This window comes from Nilaparvata lugens, chromosome 11 (genome assembly GCF_014356525.2).
Source record: "Nilaparvata lugens isolate BPH chromosome 11, ASM1435652v1, whole genome shotgun sequence".
In the NCBI taxonomy this organism is placed as follows: Eukaryota; Metazoa; Arthropoda; class Insecta; order Hemiptera; family Delphacidae; genus Nilaparvata; species Nilaparvata lugens.
In genome coordinates, this window is record NC_052514.1 from 45169774 (window position 1) to 45195451 (window position 25678).

Below are 25678 nucleotides of genomic sequence, written 5' to 3' on the forward strand. Positions count from 1 at the left end.
AGGCCTACTGTAAATTGTTTATAATATAATAGATTATTGAAATAATGAATTTTCTTGTATGAAGAAATATGATTTATTAACAATATATTTGATTTCAAGTATGGAAATTTAGTGCCGGTAGCACAAAAGACGGTCAAGTTTAATCGTGATCAATTTCACGAGAATCAATCAGAGTAGCCGTCTTATCAAAAAGGTCTTCTCTGATTGGTTCTCGTGAAATTAATCACGATTAAAATTTAACCGGTTTTGTGCAACCGGGCCTTATTTTTTAATCATTGGAAAATATAATTTCTTGAAGAAAGAAATATAATTTTGTCTAATAAAGTATTTCAATACAGCTACTTGAATATTGTTAATATTAATAGAGAAATAACTTCATGGTAAAAAGGTGTACTATGAAATTGTTTTTTCCTACAGTTACGTTGAAAAATGGCCATTGCTGCACTGATTACAGAACGCAAAGAATCACTTTTCCGCTCTAGTGCGGGAAAAATTTTTCTGCACTCCAGATTTGCAACATGGCAACGCAAAATACTTAGTAGGTTATATGGAGCAACAGTGCAGCAAAATCAAAATGAAGTTGGTAACAGTGACTGGGCTGCTATAGTGAGCAGAGGTGCAACCAAGCACAACGCGCTAATTATTACTATTAGATATTATAACCAAGGACAGCGACAGCACAGTGCCACCACAGCACACACCACACAGCTGCCCCCCGCCATTCAAACACACATTCATTATTCAGGCAATTTTACCCATAATTACCCACTTTTCATATTCAATGGTAACTGTAGGAAAAACTTAATGTGAAATACGTGCGCAAAGTTCCTCTGCTGCACTCAAGAAACCATTCCGCCCTCGCCTACGGCTCGGGCGTAAACGTTTCTTTCGGTGCAGCAAACTGTCACTTTGCGCACTAGTTGCACAAATAACTATTTTATTAATTGGAATATAATTAATTATTCCAAACAAGATATTAGGTACATCAGATATACCGGTGTCAGGTATTCTCTATAAAAGACAGTTGTAAGGCAGAGAATCGGCCACGTTCTTCTCTACACTAACGTGGACCTCACTATAGTAGTCTAATCTTGTTCATTCATTACCTTAATTTATTATGAACTAGCAGGTAGCCCGTGCTTCGCAAGGGTTTACTTAGAAAATTAAATTGAAAACTTGACCTACTGAAATCTTGAAGAATTGAAAATAGGCCTATAGCCATCCTCAGTAAATTAAGAATCGATATTGAATGAAAAAGACTAAGAAATTGTCAAAAACCACAGATTTATTGATACTTAGAAAGACCGGTTTCGGTTATTACACCTTTGTCAATCTCTGATAAACTCATTTTTCAGAGTTTATCAGAGATTGACAATGGTGTAATAACCGAAACCGGTCTTTCTAAGTATCAATAAATCTGTGGTTTTCGACAATTTCTTAGTCTTTTTCATTCAATATGAATAATTACCACAATATCAACTTCTCAACTACATAAAAAGTAAGAATCTATAAGCAAAATTCCAAGTTCATCAGTCCATTAGTTGAGACGTGATGATGCGTCAAACATAATTTTCCTATCCCGTACGTGTATAAGCCAGTTCTTTCCTTTATTATAGTCACACATAGAACTCCACAAATATATCTGTTTATAATATTAGATATTAAATTGTTACTTGAATAAATGAATAAACAAGCTCACACTCTCCAATACTTACATTTTATTTTATATATTTACATAGAAAACTCAGCTAATGGTATTTAGAATAACAATTTTTATAAGTTAATTGATCACTTCTTAGCTTCTTGTGGAGCCTCTTGGTCTAGCAACGCTGATTTGATTCCAGCTTTTTCCAGTTCTTTGATAAGATCTCCACTCTGGTGCATTTGAAGCATTATATCACATCCGCCCACGAACTCACCGTTGATAAACACCTGAGGAATGGTGGGCCAGTTTGAATACTCTTTCACACCTGAAATAAATAAATTAAGATTGATTAGGATTGTATTGTTCAGTTAAACTACTCAGACCCGGTTGTACAAAAGCCGGTTGAATTTTAACCGTGATCAATTCCACGAGAACCAATAGAGAAGGCGTTTTTGAAGAGACGGCTTCTCTCATTGGTTCTCGTGGAATTAATCACGGTTAAAATTTATCCAGTTTTTGTGCAACCGGCACTTGATTATACATTGATAATACTATAGTGAGGTCCACCATTGCATTGGGAATGGAAGAGAAGAAAGATAGGAGGACAACGTTGCCGATTTCCTGTCTTCTGTAGAGGATATCTGACACCGGTATATATTAACTGTTCATTCTTGTTTCAAATAATCAATTATATTTTATTCTTCAAGAAAATATGATTGATTATTTTGAACAAGGATGTACAGTTAATATTTCATAGATATACCTGTATTAGTTTATTCTATAGAAGACAGTGGCAAGGCAGAGAATTGCCAACGTTGTGTCCTATCTTCTCCAATGATATTATAACGTGGACTTCACTATAGTATACTATAGAAACAATAACGTAAGTAGATATCCCATGATATAGGGCGTTTATGTCGCAACTTTTACTGTTATCTCAATCTGATAGTCTACGTAGTTCTTTCTTGTGAAGCCTTATGACGCTGGTAGTCTCTCATATTGTGCCGTTCATACACTCTTACCCGTTCAAAACAGTAATAATCGACAGTAATCGGTTTGAGATAACAGTAAAAGTTGCGATATAAACGCCCTATAGGCCTACCATGGGATATCTACTTAAGCTATTGTTTCTCTATGATACTACCTTCTTTAAATTCCCCGCCAGAGGTTAGCTTAAACTTGATGAGCCATCAATGATGAGTCCTAACTCCAAATAATTTCATTCATTTCATATCAATGAGAAATAGGATTGTAGCTTATATTTGTTACAAGTTATAAGTTAGCATTAATTCAATTATTGTCTATAGTGAAGTCCACGTTATAACGGCTGTGTTTAATTAGCAATGGTATTGCTACCCTTGTCTATCAGTATCAGTTAATAAACCTGTATCTGCTACCGTCTATAGAAGGAATTGACAAGACAGAGGTTCGGCAACGTTTTTCTACTTTCTTATTCCACTGCCATTATAAAGTGGACCTCACTATAGAATGAAGCTAAATTTGGGGTGGGTTAGATATATAGTGAGGTCCACGTTATAATGACAGTATTTGATCAACTTTGGTGTTGCTATCCTTGACTATTATTAGACAAAGCAGGTAGTAGGCCTACTATCCTTTTCTTGCTCCACAACGATGCCAAAATGTTTTTGACAATGTAGAAAGATAATTTAATCAAGGCAGATAATCGGCAACGCTGTTCTCCCATCTCAATCCACTGTCATTATAACTTGGATCTCACTATAGTAAGTAACTTGAGAGGTCAAGATGAATCCAATATATTTGATACTTAATTATTGTATAACCAATACTGTACTTTGTTTGTATCTGCTTTTCTACTGTTATTTTTCTTGTAACTTAATGTTGAACTTTTGAAAGTTAAATAAATGAATATTAGTTAAACTCTTTTCTCTTAAAATGAAGTAGAATATTTTGATTATACAACTACCTGAAGCCTATTCACTACCTAGCAATACAGGGCTTAGAATTTTATTGAAATGATTCTCCTAAATAATTATGAGACTTATATAAATAAGCTGTAGTGCATAAATGTAGCCCAACAATACTGTGTGCTAAAGCAAATCATAATTTTTGATGATTTCAATAATCAAAATGGCTGCTACTCATAGGTTAAATGCATGTAAAATTGTGCTACTTTGAACTTAGTTTATTTTAAAAACAATAGTGACCGCCGTTTAATTTTTGTGATTTTGTGCTCAAAATAACATACTAAATCGATCCCAACCAAAAATTTGATGACAGGTATGTTGGCACTGGACGTTCACTTACACCCACCTAAACTCATACTGTAGAAGTTATTAGAGGACAGTAAACTAAATAATCTACAAAATATACAAAACTTATGGGCCTAACCTATAAGTCAGTTGTTGAACTTACCATTTCTGATAGCATCATCTTTCATCACATCATGTGCGTCATACTTCACATTGTGCATTCTCAAAATTTGAACAACAGCATTACTAAATCCACATCTTGGTTCTTCAGGTACTCCTTTCATAAAAAGCACAACTTTGTTATTTTTCACCAACTTATCAATGTCCACTTTTTGAGCAATACCCCGAATAAAACAACTGGAAGCTAGACTGTTTGATCTAGATATAATTTGAACTGAAGGAAAGATTATATTTCTGATAGCAATCATTGTTTTAATGCGTAGTTATCTTTCAAAATGTAAATAATATCTTATAGATACTAGATAGTTCAAAAATGAAAAGTGAGGTTAGGTTATCCGGATTTTGGAGAATGCGAGCTGATAAAACAGTCGACTATCGACTTTCAATATATCGGATAGTATCGATAGTACGTGGTCGACTTGGAACATTGATTGTGAGTCATCGACTATTAATTTCGAGACTGATTCCGATATTGAAGCAATTTTTCAGTGATTTTCTATTTCCAAAGGGATTGTGATTGTCACCAGATTGGGGTGGATTGAGTTCTGACTCTGAACCAAGGGAGACCCCAGAAAGAAGCCAAAATAAATACATTGATGAAATATAAGTGATAGAAATGAATTTGCTTATTTCTTGTATTGATTTGCAGGATATGCAGAATTATTTTAATAATGGATTTTTTCATAATTTCATCAGTTCCTGTATGAAGTATAAAATTGCATGACTGTTCCCATGATTTTCATTGGAAAATATATGAACTTTTAATTAGGTTTTTTAAGAAAACCCTATAACCTCTTCTCTTTTGCCTAAGTACTTAATGAAAGTACTCATTTTTGACTTCCAGAAAATATAAGCAAATATAAGTTATAAATAAGTTATATAATAAGTGAACCAGTTATAAAAATGATAAGAAAGTACTTTCCCAAATCAATACGTTTTAGCGGTTTGAAGTGAAATAACAGTATAAACCCAAGTTGCCATTTAAACGAAATGCTCTATAAATTGAAACACTTGACGAGATGCTTGTGAAAAAATATTCAATTGCTGTACTCTAAATGATTTAGTGAACAGTGACCTTCAAAATGGAACTGAAAATGAATTACCTATTCATAAGTTTATTTGTATTTTTCTTATTGATTTACTATGAAGTCGAATACAATGAACACTAATTTTCAATTTCCATTGAAAGTAGGAATAGAAACTTGGTTACAACTGTTGAAACTCACAATATGTAATTGGAATACAGTAAAAATGAATACAGTAGGACTATATGATAGTTCAGCTCAAGTTTTAGGCTATAACAACATCAAAAAATTTCTAGGGTTGTGAAAATATATATCAAAACTCAGTTACACAAATACTGCACCTGAAAATAAATACAGTGTAGATAGAAGTATTGGACCTATTTCTGTTTAATACAAAAGTTGTAGGTCACATACATAAATAAATCAGCAGCTTTCAGCTCTTAACAGTAGCTTTATATACAGTAGTTGATTATAGAAATATATACTGGATCACATATAAAAAATAGAAATTAGAGAAATTCCTCAATAAAAAATATCATTTCTATACGGTAATACTTTTGCTTAACCCCTAACAATTTCATAATTGAAATACTCATGGACTCTTGGATCATATCAAGGAATATTTATTTATTAATCTATTTTTACTCAGATACAATATCATTCTCAACTATGAATAATTGGGAAAGGAACACAGGCTCAAAGTCCAAAACTGTTTTTTATTTTGTAATAATTCTATGATATGTAATTTTCTTCCCTCAAGACATCCACACATTCATCCACATAGAAGATGCTTGAAACCGGAGTAATTTAATTGTGATACCTTGGAGATGACACCATTGGTGTCGAAACATGTATTTTTATCCCTTAATAAATTTATTCCTTAATCATTTATACAATAAGTACATTATCAAATGATAGGGAGAGGAAGAATAAGGTAACTTGTGCTATTCCTCTCCCAAATTGAGATGACAAGTAATCCGAAATAGGACTATATGTAACTTTACAATAGATTCATGATATTTCTAGACAATATTCTAGTCTTAAATAGCTAATTTAATAATAGTTAGGTATCTTTTGACGTCCTTTACGAATACTGGCGCATAACAGATTTGGTCCACTTGACATAGTTTGACATCCTGGTGTATATTCCGAACTTTCCCCTCCTGCCGCAACCCTCCCCGAAGCTGGTTATGCCGTGAATGGTCCACCGCAGACTGTCGGCTGACTCTCTGCAGAGCAGGGGACCACCCGAGTCTCCTGAACACGAGTCCATGCGGCCACCCCTGTAACCGGCGCAGAACATGTTGTCTGCAAGGTGTAACACACACGTTACAAGCTGATTTCTTAACGTATATATTTTGGAACTGCAGTGATCATATAATACTAGTATTTCTGTGAACAGTATACCTCACGCAGTATTCTCATCCACAAGTACCTGATTGAAACTATAGACCTTATGGAAATACAGCAATAGACTGGCTTCTCCTCACATCTGTGTAATCACTTGTCAGCTGATTTATGATGAATAACTCTGTAGTCTGATTTTTAATCTAATATTGGCGTATGAAGGAGGCTCATTTTCCCTTTTATATTATCCTTGAAATGCAAAATTTCCAAAAACCTTGTATATACGTCGACGCGCAATTAAAAAAGGAACATACCTGTCAAATTTCATGGAAATCTATTTCCGCGTTTCGCCGTAAATGCGCAACATATAAACATTTAAACATTCAAACATTTAAATATCTAAACATTAAGAGAAATGCCAAACCGTCGACTTGAATCTTAGACCTCACTCCGCTCGGTCAATAATATCATAATATAATTATGATATTGGAGAAAAAACTAGGCTGAGCCTGTACTATTTCTCTCCAAAAATTTTGATGGAATGTTTATGTTATTGATATGAAGTATTATTTGGACAAATAAATTGGTTTTTGATTGACAGAGCATGTGGATGGAATTGCAACAAATTATTCTTTCACTCTCTTCTATTTTATCAAATATTTTCCAGAAAAATGATATTATTTTTAAAAATTATTATTTGTAACCCACCCTCTAGTATCTTTCTAAAACTTCGCTTCATATCAAGTTACATACGATATAGAATTTATAGTACATATAGTTTCCGAGTTATCAAGCCTTAGGATATTGACTGTACCATCACATATGCCTATGTTATTGATATGAAGTATTATTTGGACAAATAAATTGGTTTTTGATTGACAGAGCATTCAGATGAAATTACAACAAATTATTCTTTCACTCTCATCTATTAAATTCCATCAAATATTTTCCAGAAAAGTTATATTATTTTTTAAAATTATTGTTTGTAACCCACCCTCAAGTATCTTTCTAAAACTTCCCTTCATATCATGTTACATACGATATAGAATTTATAGTACATATAGTTTCCGAGTTAACAAGCCTTAGGATATTGACTGTACCATCACTATATTCTTTATGTTTTATGTTATGTTCATAGTAATCTAGACAGGTATTGCACAAACAGTAACTTTCATCTCTTCAATACAAGAAACAGTCGAGAACTAAGAGTTCAGCAGTACACCTATACAAAATCTCAGAAAAATGTCTTTTATTATATTGTATAATCAAACTCCCGACCATCTCAAGCAGCTGCCAATCATCAACTTTTAGCGGGTTTTGAAAGATTTATTAATTTGTAAGTGCTTGTACACTGTTAATGGATATTTTGAGATTGACTGGAGTTAAGAGTTAATATATTTTTCCTACAGTTACCTTGAAAAGAGGCAATTCCTGCACTGATTACAGAACGCAAAGAATCACTTTTCCGCTCTAGTGCGGGAATAGTATATTTCGCACCTAGGGCCGAAAATGAGACTTTTCCGGCTCGAAATCGGTTTTTGAAGTCCGAGGCCGTAGGCCGAGGACTAGAAAAGATTGAGAGCCGGAAAACATTTTTGTTCATGGTGAGAACGTTATTTTTCGCCACACAGAAAAATAAACAGTATAAATATGAGAATAATTGTTTATTAGGCACTCCGAAAGCAAAACAGGAAGGTCATAGCTCTAGCAAATCTGAGGTAATCTGAATATCAGGAAATTGTCCAAGTATTTTTATTTTTTATTCTGATTTGTATAAATAACCTAAAAGATTATGTTCAATTATGTAAGAGGTTGAGTTTATACTTTTTATTCTTCCAAATGACAATAAGATGATATTATTATGAATGTTTTAATTCTTGAATGATAAACAGAAATAATGAAAAGTTTTTTGATCAGCTGTTTTAGCACACTTGAAATTTGGCCAATCTGAATGTCAATGTCAACAATAATGCTTGTTGTTGTTTACTTCGGAAGTTTAGGTTAGAAGTTCTATCCTACTCTGAGAATCGAATTTGAATAGTTTATAATATATATCTTATCTGTATTCTATTCATCCAAATAAAATGATAGTATCTTATTGCATAATACTTATTCAATTCTAGAAGCATAAACTGATTCTGTTTCATAAACCATTTTGTAAACACGTTCACATCAAATCAGAATCAGCTGACTTCAAGGTTATTTTACAGCCCTAGGGCCGTAAAACTTTTACCGGCCTGGTCGAGAAACAATCATTTTCAGCCTCCATATGACGCCCGAAAACCAGCTCATTACATCCAAGTGGGGCGAAAAAATTTTTTCTGCACTCCAGATTTGCAACATGGCAACACAAAATAGTTAGTAGGTTATATGGAGCAACAGTGCAGCAAAATCAAAATTAAGTTGGTAACTGCACTGACTGTGGTATAGTGAGGTGCACGTTATAATAATATTAAGGCAACGATGACAGCGACAGCCACCACATAAGTGACAGCCGCCTTCATTCATTTACTACTACATTATTCAATTTTAAATAAACTCAGGTTTTTTATTTATAATAAAATTACACAGAAAAACATTTGATGGATTTCAGGCAATTTTACCCATAATTACCCACTTTTCATATTCAATGGTAACTCTAAGAAAAATTTAATGTGAAATACGTGCGCAAAGTTCCTCTGCTGCACTCAAGAAACCATTCTGCCCTCGCCTACGGCTCGGGCGTAAACGTTTCTTTCGGTGCTGCAAACTGTCACTTTGCGCACTAGTTGCACAAATAACTATTTCTAATAGTTAACAAAATTTTAAACCTTTTATTGCCTATGACATGGTCTATTGTCTTTTCTTTCGGTGCAGCAAACTGTCACTTTGCGCACTAGTTGCACAAATAACTATTTTCCTACAGTTACCTTGAAAAGTGGCCATTCCTGCACTGATTACAGAACGCAAAGAATCACTTTTCCGCTCTAGTGCGGGAAAAATTTTTCTGCACTCCAGATTTGCAACATGGCAATGCAAAATACTTAGTAGGTTATATGGAGCACCAGTGCAGCAAAATCAAAATTAAGTTGGTAACTGCACTGACTGTGGTGCACTTTATAATAATATTAAGGCAACGATGACAGCCACCACATGAGTGACAGCCATCTTCATTCATTTACTACTACATTACTCAATTTTAAATAAATTAAGGTTTTTATTCATAATAAAATTACACAGAAAAACATTTGATGGATTTCAGGGAATTTTACCCATAGTTACCCACTTTTCATATTCAATGGTAACTGTAGGAAAAATTTAATGTGAAATACGTGTGCAAAGTTCCTCTGCTGCAGTCAAGAAACCATTCTGCCCTCGCCTACGGCTCGGGCGTAAACGTTTCTTTCGGTGCTGCAAACTGTCACTTTGCGCACTAGTTGCACAAATAACTATTTCTAATAGTTAACAAAATTTTAAACCTTTTATTGCCTATGACATGGTCTATTGTCTGACATGGTCCATGTATTCTGGAAATATAATATATTATCTATAATGATCATAGGCTATTATTAGCCTATTATTGTGAAGAATAATATCACATATACGGTAATAGGATTGTAATATGTCGATAATATAGTAATTATAATATAATCTTAGTACGATTATTGTATAACTTTAGTATAAATTTAATAAAAACTGTGGTTTTTAACTCACCCGTTATTCTGTATTCTTCATACACCTCACGACACTCGTCAGTTGATACAATAGGAACCTGGAATGGAAAAACATATACGTTTCATGATAGTTCACTGATGAATTATCAAAGAATGAAAATTATGAGTGAAAAAGAAGAAGAAGAAGAAGAAGAAGAGAAGAAGAAGAAGAAGAAGAAGAAGAAGAAGAAAAAGAAGAAGAAGAAGAAGAAGAAGAAGAAGAAGAAGAAGAAGAAGAAGAAGAAGAAGAAGAAGAAGGAGAAGAAGAAGAAGAAGAAGAAGAAGGAGAAGAAGAAGAAGAAGAAGAAGAAGAGAAGAAAGAAGAAGAAGAAAAGAAGAAGAGAAGAAGAAGAAGAAAAGAAGAAGAAGAAGAAGAAGAAGAAGAAGAGGAAGAAGAAGAAGAAGAAGAAGAAGAAAAAGAAAAAAGAAGAAGAAGAAGGGGAAGAAGAGGAAAAAGAAGAAGAAGAAGAAGAAAAAGGGGGAGGAGAAGGAGAGAAACATGATGAAGTAGAAGAAGATGAAGATGATGAGGTAGAAGAAGATGATGAAGAAGAAGAGATAGGTCTCTCACTCCCACTCTCTCGCACTTTCTCGTTCTCTCTTCTCAAACAAAGGTAGATCGATTGTTGGAGCGGGGGGGGGTTAGTGTTTTCCTTTCAAATGGCAATAAACTGTTATATTCGAAATAAATGTACATTTTTGTGATGAACTTATATCGAGATGACCTGAAATCCTAGATGAAGTGAAACCCTACCTGTGCCTCATGCAGAATGTCAGTGCCATAGTGATCAGTGTCCTTCCGTTTTCCCCAGCCAATGATGGTGCAAAGCGTGGAGGTGGGGGGAAGCGCCTGGTAGCCACGTGGCAAGCAAACGGGGTTCGGCAAATGGCCGCTAGGAGCTCTGCCAGTGGTGCCAAATTTTAAAAGTGCTATATCGTTGTCGACTGTTTCTGAGTCATAGTAGGGGTGTTTTATTGCCCTTTCAACCTACAACAGAAATAAATGTCAAAAAATCAAAATTACTAAAAAACAATGATTTCTGGCCTGTTTCTTTTGAGAGATCCACTCAAATAGATTCACTACAATTTGGTAAAGAGTTAGTGGGAAAAATACTTCGAATATCCTTTCCAAAAAATGGACATTGATATGTCCAAAGCTCCGCCAATTTATGTAGATGCATAACAATATTATCTATTTCATCTATAGTTATTACAAATTGTTTTTTTTCATATTATATACAGCTCAATAATTATTTTCTTAATTTATATTTTGTAAATTCATCCATAATTTTGCTGTATTGTAAGCTATTGTATATAAGTGTATAAGCCAGTATATTGTAATCTACATAGATAAAGTACTCAATCAATCAATCAATAATTCACTCGTTTCGGAGTGACACGTTAAACCGTCGGTCCCAGCTGCCTAAAAAACAGTCGTCAGGTCATGTCAGAGGCCCTGAGTCCCTGAGCCCCTGAAATTGATCAGTTGCGACCAGAAAACTCTGACACCAGACCTCAGCCAGCCAGGTCACTCGATATTATTATTAGTATTAGCCCAAAGAAATTTCATTTTGCAAATATTTCTATGAATGGTATATTATTTTATATGAGCCTAATTAATAGTATAACAACTCCATCATCAATTTAAAGCGTCTAGATTTAAAGGATTAAGCTTCCAATGTCGATTTCTAGATTATAACAAATTTAATCTCATTTGGTGTGGTCTTCGTTATAATGGCAGTGGAGATAGATAGGAGAAAAACGTTGCCGAACGTTTCTCTGTCTTGTTAATGCCTTCTATGGACGGTAGCAGAAGGTACAGATTTATTGATGTGTATTTTTCCTCGCACACAGGCTTTGCCTATATGAGAAACCTTCTTCAAGTTTTGTATATGTATATTCTGTATTGTTTGTACTTTCTAAGAAGAACAATAAAGATGATTCCAGTTCAACTCAATATTAACTGTTCATTTTCTTTTAAAATAATCATTTATGTTTTATTTAGCAAGAAATTCTATTTTTCAATAATTTCATGACGAATTTTCATAATTAAGATGAAATATCTTGTTGATCAATTATTAATTCTACATTGTTGAAAGAAGATCTGGCAACAGAGCAAAGCGAGAAAGAGATAACGCTATCGGTTTTGTTGAATGATAGACAAGGATAGCAATACCATTGCTAATCAAACACTGCCATTACAACGTGGACCTCACTATGGAAGCAAGAGTAATGGAATTAATTTATTTCTCAATTAGAACAACCTTGAATTCCAGCTCGGATCCTTCCTTGATGGCGAGGTCGTACTCTCCCAGTCTAATGTAGAGCTTCTTCCTCACACAATGAGCAGCTGTCACCACCCACATGCTGGAGATTAAGGTGCCACCACAGAATGCCTCCTGGAATAAGGAAGAGAATCGGCAAAAATAATGAATAAAACAACACTGAAATGCTATCAATCAGTCAACAATATTTCAATTGGAACTAGAATTTGAATAAAATGTTTTCCGAACTACCAAATTATCCAAGTGAAAGCTTGATAAGTTCTGCTTTGAAATGAAACAGCACCAATTCTGTATATTTCTCAAGTTAACTATTATGAATGAAGAAATAATTGTAAGGTCCTCTTTTAAACATCAAGTACAGAACAATGTTAATATAATAGTCTGATCAAAGAAAGAGTTTGAAGTACCTTAATGAAAAGCACATAGAATGAAAAGCATCAATAGCAGTGTTTGGTTAGCAATGGTATTGCTATCCTTGCCTATCATTCAACAAAGCGGAAAGCGCTATCACTTTCTTTCTCTGCTTGGCTGCCAAATCGTCATTAAACAATGTAGAATTGATAATTAATTAACAAAATATTTATTTTCAAATATAAAATCATTGAAAAGTATAATTTCTTGCTTTATAGAATATAATTGATTATTTTAAACGAGAATGAACAGTCAATATCACATCAATAAACCTGTATCAGCTACCGTCTATACAAGACATTGACAAGACAGAGGATCGGCAACGTTGTTCTCCTATCTTCCTCTACTGCCATTATAACGTGGACCTCACTATACACTACTAAATTATCCAGGTAAGAACTTGATAAATTTCGTTTTGAAATGAAACAACACAAATTAGCTATTATGAATTAATAACATAGTTGCAAGGTCTTCTTTTAAACATCTAGTACTAGAGTTCTAAATATGATACTGTACCTTAATCAATGAAATAGTATAAGTGTAGAGAAAATATACCAGAGAAGATATTCCATCATGGTTTATGTTCCATATTTCAAGCCGATTTTTTGTCATTCCAAGCCGATTACTGTCGACTACTGTCTATTATTACTGTATTGTTGGGGTGAGAGTGTAACAATGGCACACACAGTATGAGAGACTACCTGCGTCACATAGCTCTACCAAAAACAACTACTAGGTCTATCAGCTTGAGTTAACAGTGGAATATAAAATAAGGACTGGAAATGTTGTGAAGTGAACAACTACAAGACTTATTTCGGACTATGTGTAACCTTACCTAAATTTGGGAGAGGAATAGCACAAGGTTACCTTGTTTTCTCTCTCCCTATCATTTTGATGATATATTTTTGTATGAATCAATAGAACATGAACTCCCTATACCATGAGATATTTTCTTCTGCTATATTTTGTCTATATTATAAGGAACCTTAATTGAAGGCACATAGAATGAAAAGCATCAATGGCAGTGTTTGATTAGCAATGGTATTGCTATCCTTGCCTATCATTCAACAAAGCGGAAAGCGCTATCACTTTCTTGCTATGCTTTGCTGCCAAATCGTCATTAAACAATGTAGAATTGATAATTAATTAACAGAATATTTATTTTCAATTATGAAACTCCATTATGAAATCATTGAAAATCATAATTTCTTGCTTAATAGAATATAATTGATTATTTTAAACGAGAATGAACAGTCAATACCACATCAATAAACCTGTATCAGCTACCGTCTATACATGACATTGACAAGATAGAGGATCGGCAACGTTGTTCCACTGCCATTATAACGTGGACCTCACTATACACTACCAAATTATCCAGGTAAGAACTTGATAAATTTCGTTTTGAAATGAAACAACACAAATTAGCTTTTATGGATTAATAACATAGTTGCAAGTTCTTCTTTTAAACATCTAGTACTAGAGTACTAAATATGATACTGTACCTTAATCAATGGAAGAGTATAAGTGTAGAGAAAATATACCAAAGAAGATATTCCATCATGGTTTTTGTTTCAAATTTCAAGCCGATTTTTTGTCATTCCAAGCCGATTACTGTCGACTACTGTCTATTATTACTGTATTGTTGGGGTGAGAGTGTAACAATGGTACACACAGTATGAGAGACTACCTGCGTCACATAGCTTCACCAAAAACAACTACTAGGTCTATCAGCTTGAGTTAACATTGGAAAATAAAATAAGGACTGGAAATGCTGTGAAGTCAACAACTACAAGACTTATTTCGGACTATGTGTAACCTTACCTGAATTTGGGAGAGGAATAGCACAAGGTTACCTTGTTTTCTCTCTCCCTATCATTTTGATGATGTATTTTTGTATGAATCAATAGAACATAAACACTTTATACCATGGGATATTTTCTTTTGCTATATTTTCTCTATAGTATGAGGAACCTTAATTGAAGGCACATTGAATGAAAAGCATCAATAATAATAATAATAATATCGAGTGACCTGGCTGGCTCAGGTCTGGTGTCAGAGTTTTCAGGTCGCAGCTGATCAATTTCAGGGCCTCTGACATGACCTAACGACTGCTTTTTAGGCAGCCGGGACCGACGGCTTAACGTGTCCATCCGAAACACGGATCCAAAAGCATTAATGTTCCCATTCTTTACTAACATAAATGATGGGGCAGTTCTAATAATAATTGAAAGTTAATAAGTATTAATATAAACATACCTTAAATCTGTTGAGTAATGCCACCTGCCAGGGCCATTTTCCTCTTCTTGAAGGTCGTCCTCCTATTATTCTCAGCATATTCCATCGTTCCAACGGATAGGAGGAGGAGGAGGAGGAGGAGGAGGAGGAGGAGGAGGATGTGGAAGAATAGTTGTAAGTGTATCCGCAGTCCGAATTGTTTGTCTCCTCTCTGGGAGCTCTCATTGGTCGACGGGATGGAGGTTTAGTAGTGCTTTCAATGATTGTGTTGATCTTTGCTTGAGAGAGAAAAATAGAAATTTATCAAATTATTTATTGGATTACAATAATGTATGAGCTTACGTAGCTGCACTATACATCTGTAAGTATATTTCATCTGATTCAATATTTATTTTAATAATACGCTCAAAAAAACTAACAAAACCTACTCTAGAACATGGTACGCCATAGTTGAGTAGGTCAATTTCCACACAGAAAAAACTAAACGAACAAGTGGAGGACACATTATAAGGATTTTTTGTAACTAACTATTGTATGTAATATTGTAATTTATCTAATATTTTGTGTAATTGATGTTGTAGTTTTAGTTTTTTGGGAAATAAACATTCATTAATTTATTATTTATTTAATATCAATACAACTAGAAAAGTACCATAGACTGAAGCCCTGAAATAAATTAATGAGGTTCATGTCGAAATGGAAGTAGAGAAAGATAGTAGAAGATCGTTGCCGATTTTCTGTCTTGCCACTGCTTTCTATGAAGGATAGATGATGCCAGTATTATCTGATGTAATATTGAATGTTTATTCTTGTTTTAAACAATCAATTATATTTTATTCGCCAAGAAAATAATTTTCTCAATGATTGATTAATAAATTTCCATGATTGGGATAATATATTTCGTCAATTGGTTACATGCTACATTGTTGAAAACGTCTTGCAATGTTGCGGTTGTAGAAGAGGATAGCGCTCGATATATGCTGTGACGAATGGTAGACAAGGATAGCAACACCAATGTTATTCAAATACTGTCATTATAAAGTGTACTTTACTATAGTCTCATTAAAATTCATGTACTGTACACATACACTTATACTGATATTTGGGGAACTCAATTCAATTGAAAATCGCTCATTTCTTAATACAAATAGGAATGTGAATCTATAGTTGTGTTGATTTTAAACTAAAATTGTAAAGAAATTGTACCTGATAAACTAACCTTTTCTTGGACTGTGTCATCACCTAAATTTGGAAGAATAATTGCACAGAATACAATAGAAGTTTTCTTTTTATTATAGACGTTTTCTCTGATAATAGCTAAAGGATTGTCCTATTTTTTTATCTACCAATGTTATTACATCAGTGTCATTTGTATCGTGAATAAATGAATATATTTATTTCTCACACACGGTTTTATCTGATATTTTGAATTGAATCTCACCTGTATTGCTTATAAGTTCTTGTTGTGACGTCGATTCTGCAAGTCGTTTTTGAATCCACCTCTCGCAGTAGCTGCCCTCAATGTAGCAGAGTGCCGACTCTTGCAACACTTCGTTGCCACAAACTGATGCTTTTTTGCACCATCTGTGAAAATAAGACAAAAAGGCGAATTGAATTGAATGTGAATTAATTATTATTAAAAGAAAATCCCAATTAAATGCTGTAAATCACCCCAAGAATTTCTGCTACTGCAAATATTGACAACAGGGTTAACAGCTAGATGGAATAATTAATTTTTGTATAGATGGATAGCAGTTCTCATCGAATTTCCGTCTATAGTGAGGTCCACGTTATAATGGCAATGTTTGATTAGCAATGGTATTGCTAGCCTTGTCTATCATTCAACAAAACAGATAGTGCTATCTCTTCCTCGCTTTGCACTGTTGCCAGATTATCTTTTAAAAATGTAAACTTAATAATATTAATTAACAAAATATTTCATCTCAGTTATGAAATTTCATTATGAAATTATTGAAAAATATAATTTATTGCTTGGAAAGAATTGATTATTATTTTAAACGAGGATGAACAGTTAATATTGCATCAATGAACCTGTATCAGTTACCCTCCATAGAAGGCAATCACAAGACAGAGGATCGGCAACGTTGTTCTCCTATCTTTCTCCACTGCCATTATAACTTGGACCTCACTATAGCTGTTCACCCTGTTGTCAATATTTGCAGTAGCAGAGGTCTTCGGGGTGAATTACAGCATTTAATTGGGATTTTCGTTTAATAATAATTATCCAATAATTGGCATTTGAACAAATGTAATTTCCAGTAGAATGTAAATCAATTTCTGTGTTATTGTGAAGGTGACATTAGTTGTTACATTATAATATTAATATCTAGTAAACTAGAAACTTGAAAATTGAGCAGCAGGATATTATAGTGTGGGAGAAGCTCTGCGATTGGCCATGAGCTGTCGACCAATAGAGGTCGAGATCTACTCTGCCATTGGCCGAGATAAGGTACGCTCAAGTTCTCCAAATATGGTCATCGAGTCATATCATATTGGTATGAACAAAGACCTTAAAGATGCATAGACGTACGTAAAGATGCAGCGCTAGTGTCGTACTTGGAATTGAAATCCGCCATTGAGGGGGCAACCCATAAGATTATTACATACCAATGCCACTAATGCCTTTGTGATCTATAGTATAACAAATAAATAATATATAATATCTCGTGCTAAAATACCCCAATGGCGGCCTTCAATTTCAAGTAAGAGCTATCATTGGGAAGGCATAGGCATTGTGGGTCTATAATCTCTTTAAGGCCTTTGGGTATGAAATATTATTTGAAAATGACATTAGTAGCCGAAACATGTAGTGACAAAATAATTTAAAAAGGTTACTCAGATTTATATTCTTATTCACTTATTGGTGTTCCTTTCCTTGTCTATCATTCGACAAAGCAGATAGTGCTATTCTCTTCTAGCTCCGCGACAGTGCCAGCTCGATTTTCAACAATATAGACATATAATATTAATTAAGAAATTGATTTCAATCATGGAAATCTATTATTAGTTAATTGAGAAATATAAATATCTTGCCAAATGAAATGTAGTTCATGATTTTAAAAAAGAATGAACAGTTAATATTACATCATATATACTGGTACAGTATAAGCTATCCTCAAAAGAAGGCAGAGAATCAGCACTGCTGCTCTCCTATAGTGAGGTCCACGTTATAATGGCAGTGGAGGAAGATGAGAGAAAAAAGTTGCCGATCCTGTGTCTTGTCAATGCCTTCTATAGGCAGTAGCTGATACAGGTTTATTGATGTAATATTGACTGTTCATTCTCGTTTGGAATAATCAGTTATTTATCTATTCATATATTTATTTGTGGACAGAATCGCAAATCATAAAAATATGATTAGGAGGGAACAACAGGCTTGGCCCAAATCTATTCCATTCCCAAACTAAAATAAATTAATAGAATGCCCAAAAATAGGTTGATTCTACTGTAAAACGTTCAAGTTCAATTTTCGTCCAAAAATATATACAAGCTAAACATTTTGAATTTATAGAAATTAAAACACCAAACTATATTTAAATATAACACTTGATTATCTCTTCATATTGAATTAATCAAGTTATTTTATAAAATTTTGAACCCAAAAAACACACAACTTCTCTCACTAAACACAGCTGTTTTTTTATATTTTATTAAGCAAGAAATTATATTTTTCAATAATTTCATAACGAATTTTCATAATTAAGATGAAATATTTTTTTGACTAACAATGATCAAAATTCTACATTGTTAAAAGACGATCTGGCAACAGAGCAAAGCAAGAAAGAGGTAGAGATAACCGCTTTGTTTTATAATAATAATAATAATATCGTGTGACCTGGCTGGCTCAGGTCTGGTGTCAGAGTTTTCAGGTCGCAACTGATCAATTTCAGGGCCTCTGACATGACTTTACGACTGTTTTTAGGCAGCCGGGACCGACGGTTCAACGTGTCCATCCGAAACACGGGAGTGGCCCGAGATAAATATCTTGCCCGGGCCGGGATTTGAACCCAGGCCTCTGAATTATAAAGCCAGCATCTGATCCACTCGACTGCGGCCACTCCAGAATGCTTTGTTGATAGACAAGGATAGCAATACCATTGCTAATCAAACACTGCCATTATAACGTGGACCTCACTATAGTCTTCTTCTTTGCCATTATAACGTGGACCTCACTATGGTGAAATATTATTTACCTAAACCGCTGAGTGGTACATGATTTACTACACATGGTCCAATGACTCCATCGGCTGTACATTTTCCGTCTTGTTTTTTGTTTCCTTCTTGTGGCATCACTGGGCATGCTTTTCAATGTTTTCTTTGTTGTTCTTTTCACCTGAAAAATTACAGAAAACTTCGATGATCCTCTACTATTCGATAAATAATTCCAAATATTCAGCTACTAATGACTAAATATCGGGGCACCGAGCTTCGCACGTTATTTTTCATTGATAAACAGAGCACAATTCTTAAAAATGATTGGGGAAGGACAAACAGGCACAGCCCGAAACTGTTTCTTCCCCCAATTTTGATTTATACACTATGAATGGTCCAAAAAGTTGGTTATGTTTTATACACTTGAATTCAGGTCCAATTTTCAGTCAAAATATTTAAAAACAGAAAAGTTCTAATTTAGATTGCTTACAAACCAAATTGAATAATAAAATAACACTCACTAATCACTTAAAACTGTAAAATAATGATTAACTTCGGATATCATGATATACTCTGATTTAGAGTGATAAACCATGCCATGTCAACAAATCAGATTATCTTGATAGAGTCTATTAACATATCTAGATAATATTATTTCTCGCGAGATATGGTGAGCTGTTTGAATGATTACACAGCTGATCTCCCACACAGGCACACGCATCTTCTGTTATCGACAGACGACGAAATCTGTTCTTCCAAGTATGAAAGAACATCCTTTAATGTCCAAAATTATCCTTTTAATGTCCTTCAGAGAGTTTTTCCAGGGATGAGACCTAGTGCAATCGAATCTTTATATTATAAACCTACTATGATCTGAATTTCGTGAGAATTGTTAGAGTGGTTTTCGAGATCCGGTGAAATACAAACATATAAACATCTAAACATCCAAACATCTAAACATCCAAACATCTAAACATATAAACAGAAATTGCTCGTTTAATAGTATAGGATATGTATTACTAAATTTTTCAGTAGTTAATCTGTTCATTAGTTCAGACGTGATGATGCGTCTTTCGTGAATTTTCTATCCCCACGTCTATAAGGCAGTTCTTTTCTTTATTATATTTTGCAAGTTTATCAGGTCATCAGTTGTTCATAAGAGATTCTGCTTATTTCTTATATTCCGCCTACATGTGCAAGCCAATCCCTCCCTTTATATAATCCTCAGGAAGGGTATATTTTAGAACTTGACAAACTGAAAACTTGATGTAATAAAATCTTGGAGAATTGAAAATAGACCATTAACCATCCTCGGTTAATTAAGAATCTATAATGCAAAATTTCAAGTTAATCAGTCCAATAGTTCAGATGTGATGATGCGTCAAACATAATTTTCCTATCCCGTACGTGTATAAGCTAGTTCTTTCCTTTATTATAGTATAGTTTATAGAAATATAGTATTATAACATGTTCTTATACTTATTTAAGATGCGTCCATGTTCTAGAATATATCTACCTACTATATCTAATTTCAATGACCGGTGAATCTTCTACAAACTCTCTGCTCTATATATATATCATTGAATTCTGGAAGCAGCAGTTGAATTTTAGAAGGTAATAAATTGAAAACTTCCACTTTCCAGCTACTGCATTTAAAATATTCTTCCTTTTCGCTTTTTTTTGTATATCACTGCTAATGGAAGCAGGTGAAAGAGACTCCGTTCGTCAATCTAGATGCAAACTAGCGGAAAATGAGAAAGAGGAGAAAAGTAATTCGTATTGGGAAGAATATGAGAAGAGAGAGAGAGTGGATGAATAACTTAGTGAAATTCACTTGGAACCGTCAGCATTGGTTAAACGGGGATCATTGATGTTATTTATGAGAGAAGCTGACAGTTCAAAGCTAGTCTCTCAATATATTTTCACTCAATTGTCTCTCATTTGTTGTGAAGGATATAAATTTCGAATTGGAAATGTGACTGTCTCATTGTTTGTCACCTTGGAAGTTGAAATAAATTGCTTCAGTGAGATTTACTTTCCACTGTCATTATTATTTCTTACAAGCAGGTAACCCGTGCTCCGCAAGGGTCTATCTTAAAACTTGATGTAATGAAATCTTGAAGAATTGAAAATAGGCCCATAACCATCCTCGGTTAATCAATAATCTATATGCAAAATTTCAAGTTAATCAGTTGAGTAGTTGAGACGTGATGATGCGTCAAATATAATTTTCCTATCCCGTATAAGCCAGTTCTTTTCTTTATTTAAGTACTAGCTGGCCCGGCGAACTTCGTATCGACAAATAGTTAATGCATCTTAAACTTTAGCTGGATGCACACCTGAGGATTCACGATGCGGCATTTTGCATCCAGGTGCTTCTTGCTTATTGGTTTTGATGGAAGAACTCACACACACTGAATCGGGCATGGCGTGGAACGGTGTGATAAGGCAATCTCTATAAGATCGACACTTTGTATTGTGACGTACCGGACAGTAAGCTTTTACATTAAAAGTTAAAAGTGAACAATTAATATGTATCACCATTTGTAACCAAGTTATAATTTTTTGTAAATATTGGGGGCTCCACCACTTCCCAGATGGGAAGAAGAGTTACAAAGGAGATACATAGCTGAAGATGGTAGAGCAGATATTTTAAGAGATAAAAAGAAGAAATCATTCTAAGAAATACAAATTTATTGGTTTACAATTTTTAAAAAGAAAATATTTTGAAATGTATAAGTTGAAAGTTATATAATTTAGGCTATGAAGAAAAGGAAAACAGATTATTATCGAACAAGTCTCAATTATCTTATTAAAATGAGTTTCTATTTATTTAAATTTGATTAATTTTTGAAAACTATTCGGAACAGTATTAATATTTTGAGGATTTTCCTATTGGTTTGAATTCCTACATTTTATTATTATTTTTAATTCCTATAAAAAGAAAACTCATGACATATAACTAATAAAATGATGAATAATTGATTGGAACGATAACAATCCCCTTTATGATGACCATCTCGTCAGCTTGGCTGGAAGGTGAGGTCTAGAGGAAGGTCCAGGTCCTGGCCAGTCAGAGTCTTTGAGTGTTCGGAGGAGCGGCACAAAAAAGACTCACTCGAAAAAGTGGAAAAGTGGGAAAATCTAATATGAAAATGTCGGCTGGTGGGGAGACTGGAAAGTTCCACCACTCTGAAGCTCTGCGATTTTTCATTCAGTCAGCGCAATTTGGCTTTCTAGTGATCCTGAATTTACTATTGAAAATTAAAAAAGGGAAATAAATTAAAAATTTTATGTGCTTGAGGAGCTATCAAAACCCATGGTTTATGACAGTATCACCAAGCCTCGCCTCCTCAGGTGTGCTTAGCCTTAGCTTAATCTAATGCACTATATTTTTATGAAAATCATCCAACAAACAGTATTTACATTTATATATCAATATGGACTTCCTATGTGCTCAGTTTCTATTTTTAGATATAAATGAATGCAGCTTGCTGGGAAATTGAATTGATATAATCTCCTAGCTGCAGATTTTCCCTTCCATATTCTAAATTTACAGAATTTCATGTTCTACGACCCATGTTTGGACGTCGTCGTACCGCGGAATTATTACAGTTTTAGAATTAAAATTTCGTGAATCAGTAGAATATAGAAAAACAGATCTACCGACGGCTGTTGAATGACGTAATGATTATAACAGCTGATTTTTATTTCTGAGTGTGGCCAGCTCAGAAATCTTCTCCCATAAGGATACATGTAAACTTTGAAGGACCGTAGGAAAGAGTCCTGAAGTCGGATAATAAATTTGATAGGCCATAAACCTGATCCTGAACATGACGAACACAACTAAAAAAATCATCAAATTCGGTGCACACATGAAAAAGTTATTGAATGTCAAAATTGGGTCTTGATTTTTATTTATATAGATAGATAAAATGATGTCACCAACGCTTCTCATCCAACACATGCCCACATTTTGAAGAGTCTAATAATTATTATAGTCTAGTTTTCCTCTCGAAATCATGAAATTCATGAACACTTTACGTGCCGCTTAATATAATATTATTTATGGATTGTGGATTGTAGAAAGATTTGCAAAAATTCAATTCTGGTAGAAACGGCTAGAAATAGCAACAATATAATTATCCTTGAAACATTTTGGTGAACTATTTTCGGTTGTTATACCATGAGCAATATATAGAAAACTATAATACATTGAACAGCAGAGTATATTATAGGTAGGGATGGGTATCGATACATCGATGTTTAGAAACATCGATGTTTCAAAATCTAACATCGATGTTTTTAACATCGATGTTTACTGTTCGATGTTTTCCACTTATTGATGGTTTTACCTAGACATCGGTCATTGATGTTTTTCCCAACAAAAAGAATTTTTCAATCGGGATCTCGTATTTTTGTGAGACTGGATACTCTTGAGGATTTACATAACTGTGGCCCTTGTCAAGGTTAGATACCTATTTAGAATTGAATAAGAGGTCGGATTTCTCGTTTCTTAGGAAGAAAGAGTTTTTCTTATTACAAGTGCTTTCCTCAACATACGTTAATACCAATTATTAATCTAGCTCTGGAATAGAGGTCCTCGTAAATATGGAGTGTAGATAGCCATAAAAAAAACACCTCTATTCATTTTCATTTCCTAGATAAAACTATCAGGTATTGAATGAATACGATTATGAGTAACAATGATTGCTAAAATTAGCTTAGGATGAAATCCCAAGACAGAATCTTCGAGGATATCCCGAGAGGTTTCTGACTCAACTATATTGGATTTTTTTTATATTCGATTAAATAACAATCTCCGTTGATAAGTAGAGTCTGATTACCTACAACTACAAACAATTTATTTACTTACAGTTTCGTTGCTGCCAATCAATAATATCCTTATTGTTAACTACTTTTCAAAAGCTCTTTCCCTTCCTTTTACATGTACATAAAAAAGGAAATTGATTTCACTATCTGAGTTACTCTAAATATATAATAGTCTTCCGTAAAATGTACGGCAACACGTAGATGTTTAAAACATCAATGTTTAAAAACATCGATGTTTACTGTTCGATGTTTTTCACTTATCGATGTTCAGGAGGAAGAAACATCGATGTTGAAAACATCGATGTTTTAACTTTCGATATCCATCCCTAATTATTATAGGATGAATGAAGCCATATGATTGGCCGACAATTCACCTATCAAGGTCTAGCTCTGTCATTGGCTGAGACAAGACAAGCACACGGTAGGCGGAGCACACAAAACATTAATTTGATTGATTCTCACCACTTGAAAAGGCATGTTTTTGAAAATGGCTTTCCCCTTGACATTTAGACTGGCTGGCCCCTTTTGAGTTTCGCTGGCTGTTCTGCATTGATGACTGTCTGAACAGAATCTTCTTTCCTGGAAAAAGAGAACGAAATTTAAAATTCATAGTTCTGGTTGCATAAAAGCCAATCAGTTGCACATCAATCCCACGAGAACCAATCAGAGAAGCCGTCTTATCAAAAACGCCTTTTGTGATTGGTTCTCGTGAGATTAATCACAGTTGAAATTTAACCGGCTTTTGTGCAACGCTGAACCACGTTTGGATATGGAAATCAAATCTATGGAAAGCAATCAATTCTGGAAATTCGCAGTGTATTTCTAATACCTAATAATAATAATAATAATATCGAGTGACCTGGCTGGATCAGGTCTGGTGTCAGAGTTTTCAGGTCGCAACTGATCAAGGCCTCTGACATGACCTAACGACTGCTTTGTAATACCTACTATTACTAATTAATAGTAGGAATTGGTATTCCACTAATAAGTAATGCTAATATGACGTCATCATAGAGTCTTTGTAATAATAATTGATTGACTCCATTCAAGCGTCCACGTTCATTCATAAATTGTCTGTTACGCACAGCGGCATCCTTGATACGTCATCCAAGAAAACCGATAAAATACTGCGTTTAGTCTGGAATAACTGTACTATTTCTAGCAATTTCCTACCATCTGTGACGTCACCATAGTGAAATTCACTCATATACTGTCAGTACTCCTTGTGAATAGCATCAATGCTCCCCATTGTACTAATGCTGACAGAATGTGGTGAACCGTCAATCCTTTGATCGATTTTCAGAGAATGAGCGGGAATTATGAATGGCCGATCGAGCATGATTAATATGAGGGTAAGGTGGGTATTAATAGCTTGTTACTCTGTTATGGAGTGATATCATGTGTGTTATAGCATTGAGAAAATATAGGATAAGAAGATATCCCGTGGTCTAGGGCGTTTATGTTCCAATTTTCTCTGTCAACTCCGATTTCCGAGGTCCGGTTTAGGGCCGATTTAGGGCTGATTTCCGAGCTCGGGATTTAGCTAAGTTCTAGACTTTAAACAGGTGGAGTCAGAAAATTGGTTTCCCAAAACGGGGCGTAGCCGCAGTCCACGTAT

The 25678-nt window shown here is 34.2% G+C and overlaps 2 protein-coding genes across 2 annotated transcripts in view; both read right to left on the reverse strand.

Annotated features, from left to right (window-relative positions):
* Positions 1-1695: 1695 nt before the first annotated feature.
* Positions 1696-4429, reverse strand: LOC111049108 (glutaredoxin-related protein 5, mitochondrial). Its single transcript, XM_022335113.2, has 2 exons — positions 4040-4429; positions 1696-1970 (listed from the first exon to the last, which is right to left on the reverse strand). The coding sequence occupies exons 1-2, from the start codon at positions 4302-4304 to the stop codon at positions 1789-1791; spliced, it is 447 nt and encodes a 148-aa protein (XP_022190805.2). The 5' UTR covers positions 4305-4429; the 3' UTR covers positions 1696-1788.
* Positions 4430-6118: 1689 nt separating this feature from the next.
* Positions 6119-25678, reverse strand: part of LOC111049107 (coagulation factor X) — a 34388-nt gene continuing 14828 nt past the window's right edge. Inside the window, exons 5-12 of the mRNA XM_039438534.1 lie at positions 24523-24639; positions 19269-19408; positions 16496-16638; positions 15076-15332; positions 12385-12519; positions 10875-11108; positions 10122-10179; positions 6119-6389 (exon numbers count right to left, since the gene is read on the reverse strand). Coding sequence (XP_039294468.1) covers positions 6166-6389; positions 10122-10179; positions 10875-11108; positions 12385-12519; positions 15076-15332; positions 16496-16638; positions 19269-19408; positions 24523-24639 — 1308 coding nt within the window. The 3' untranslated portion in view covers positions 6119-6165. The remainder of the gene's footprint in view (positions 6390-10121; positions 10180-10874; positions 11109-12384; positions 12520-15075; positions 15333-16495; positions 16639-19268; positions 19409-24522; positions 24640-25678) is intronic.

Excerpts from the sequence above, each read along its gene's own strand:
- LOC111049108 (XM_022335113.2), bottom strand. The coding sequence starts at position 4,304 with ATGATTGCTATCAGAAATATAATCTTTCCTTCAGTTCAAATTATATCT. Across the intron at positions 1,971-4,039 it reads AGATGATGCTATCAGAAATG|GTGTGAAAGAGTATTCAAAC; the intron begins GTAAGTTCAACA and ends TATTTATTTCAG.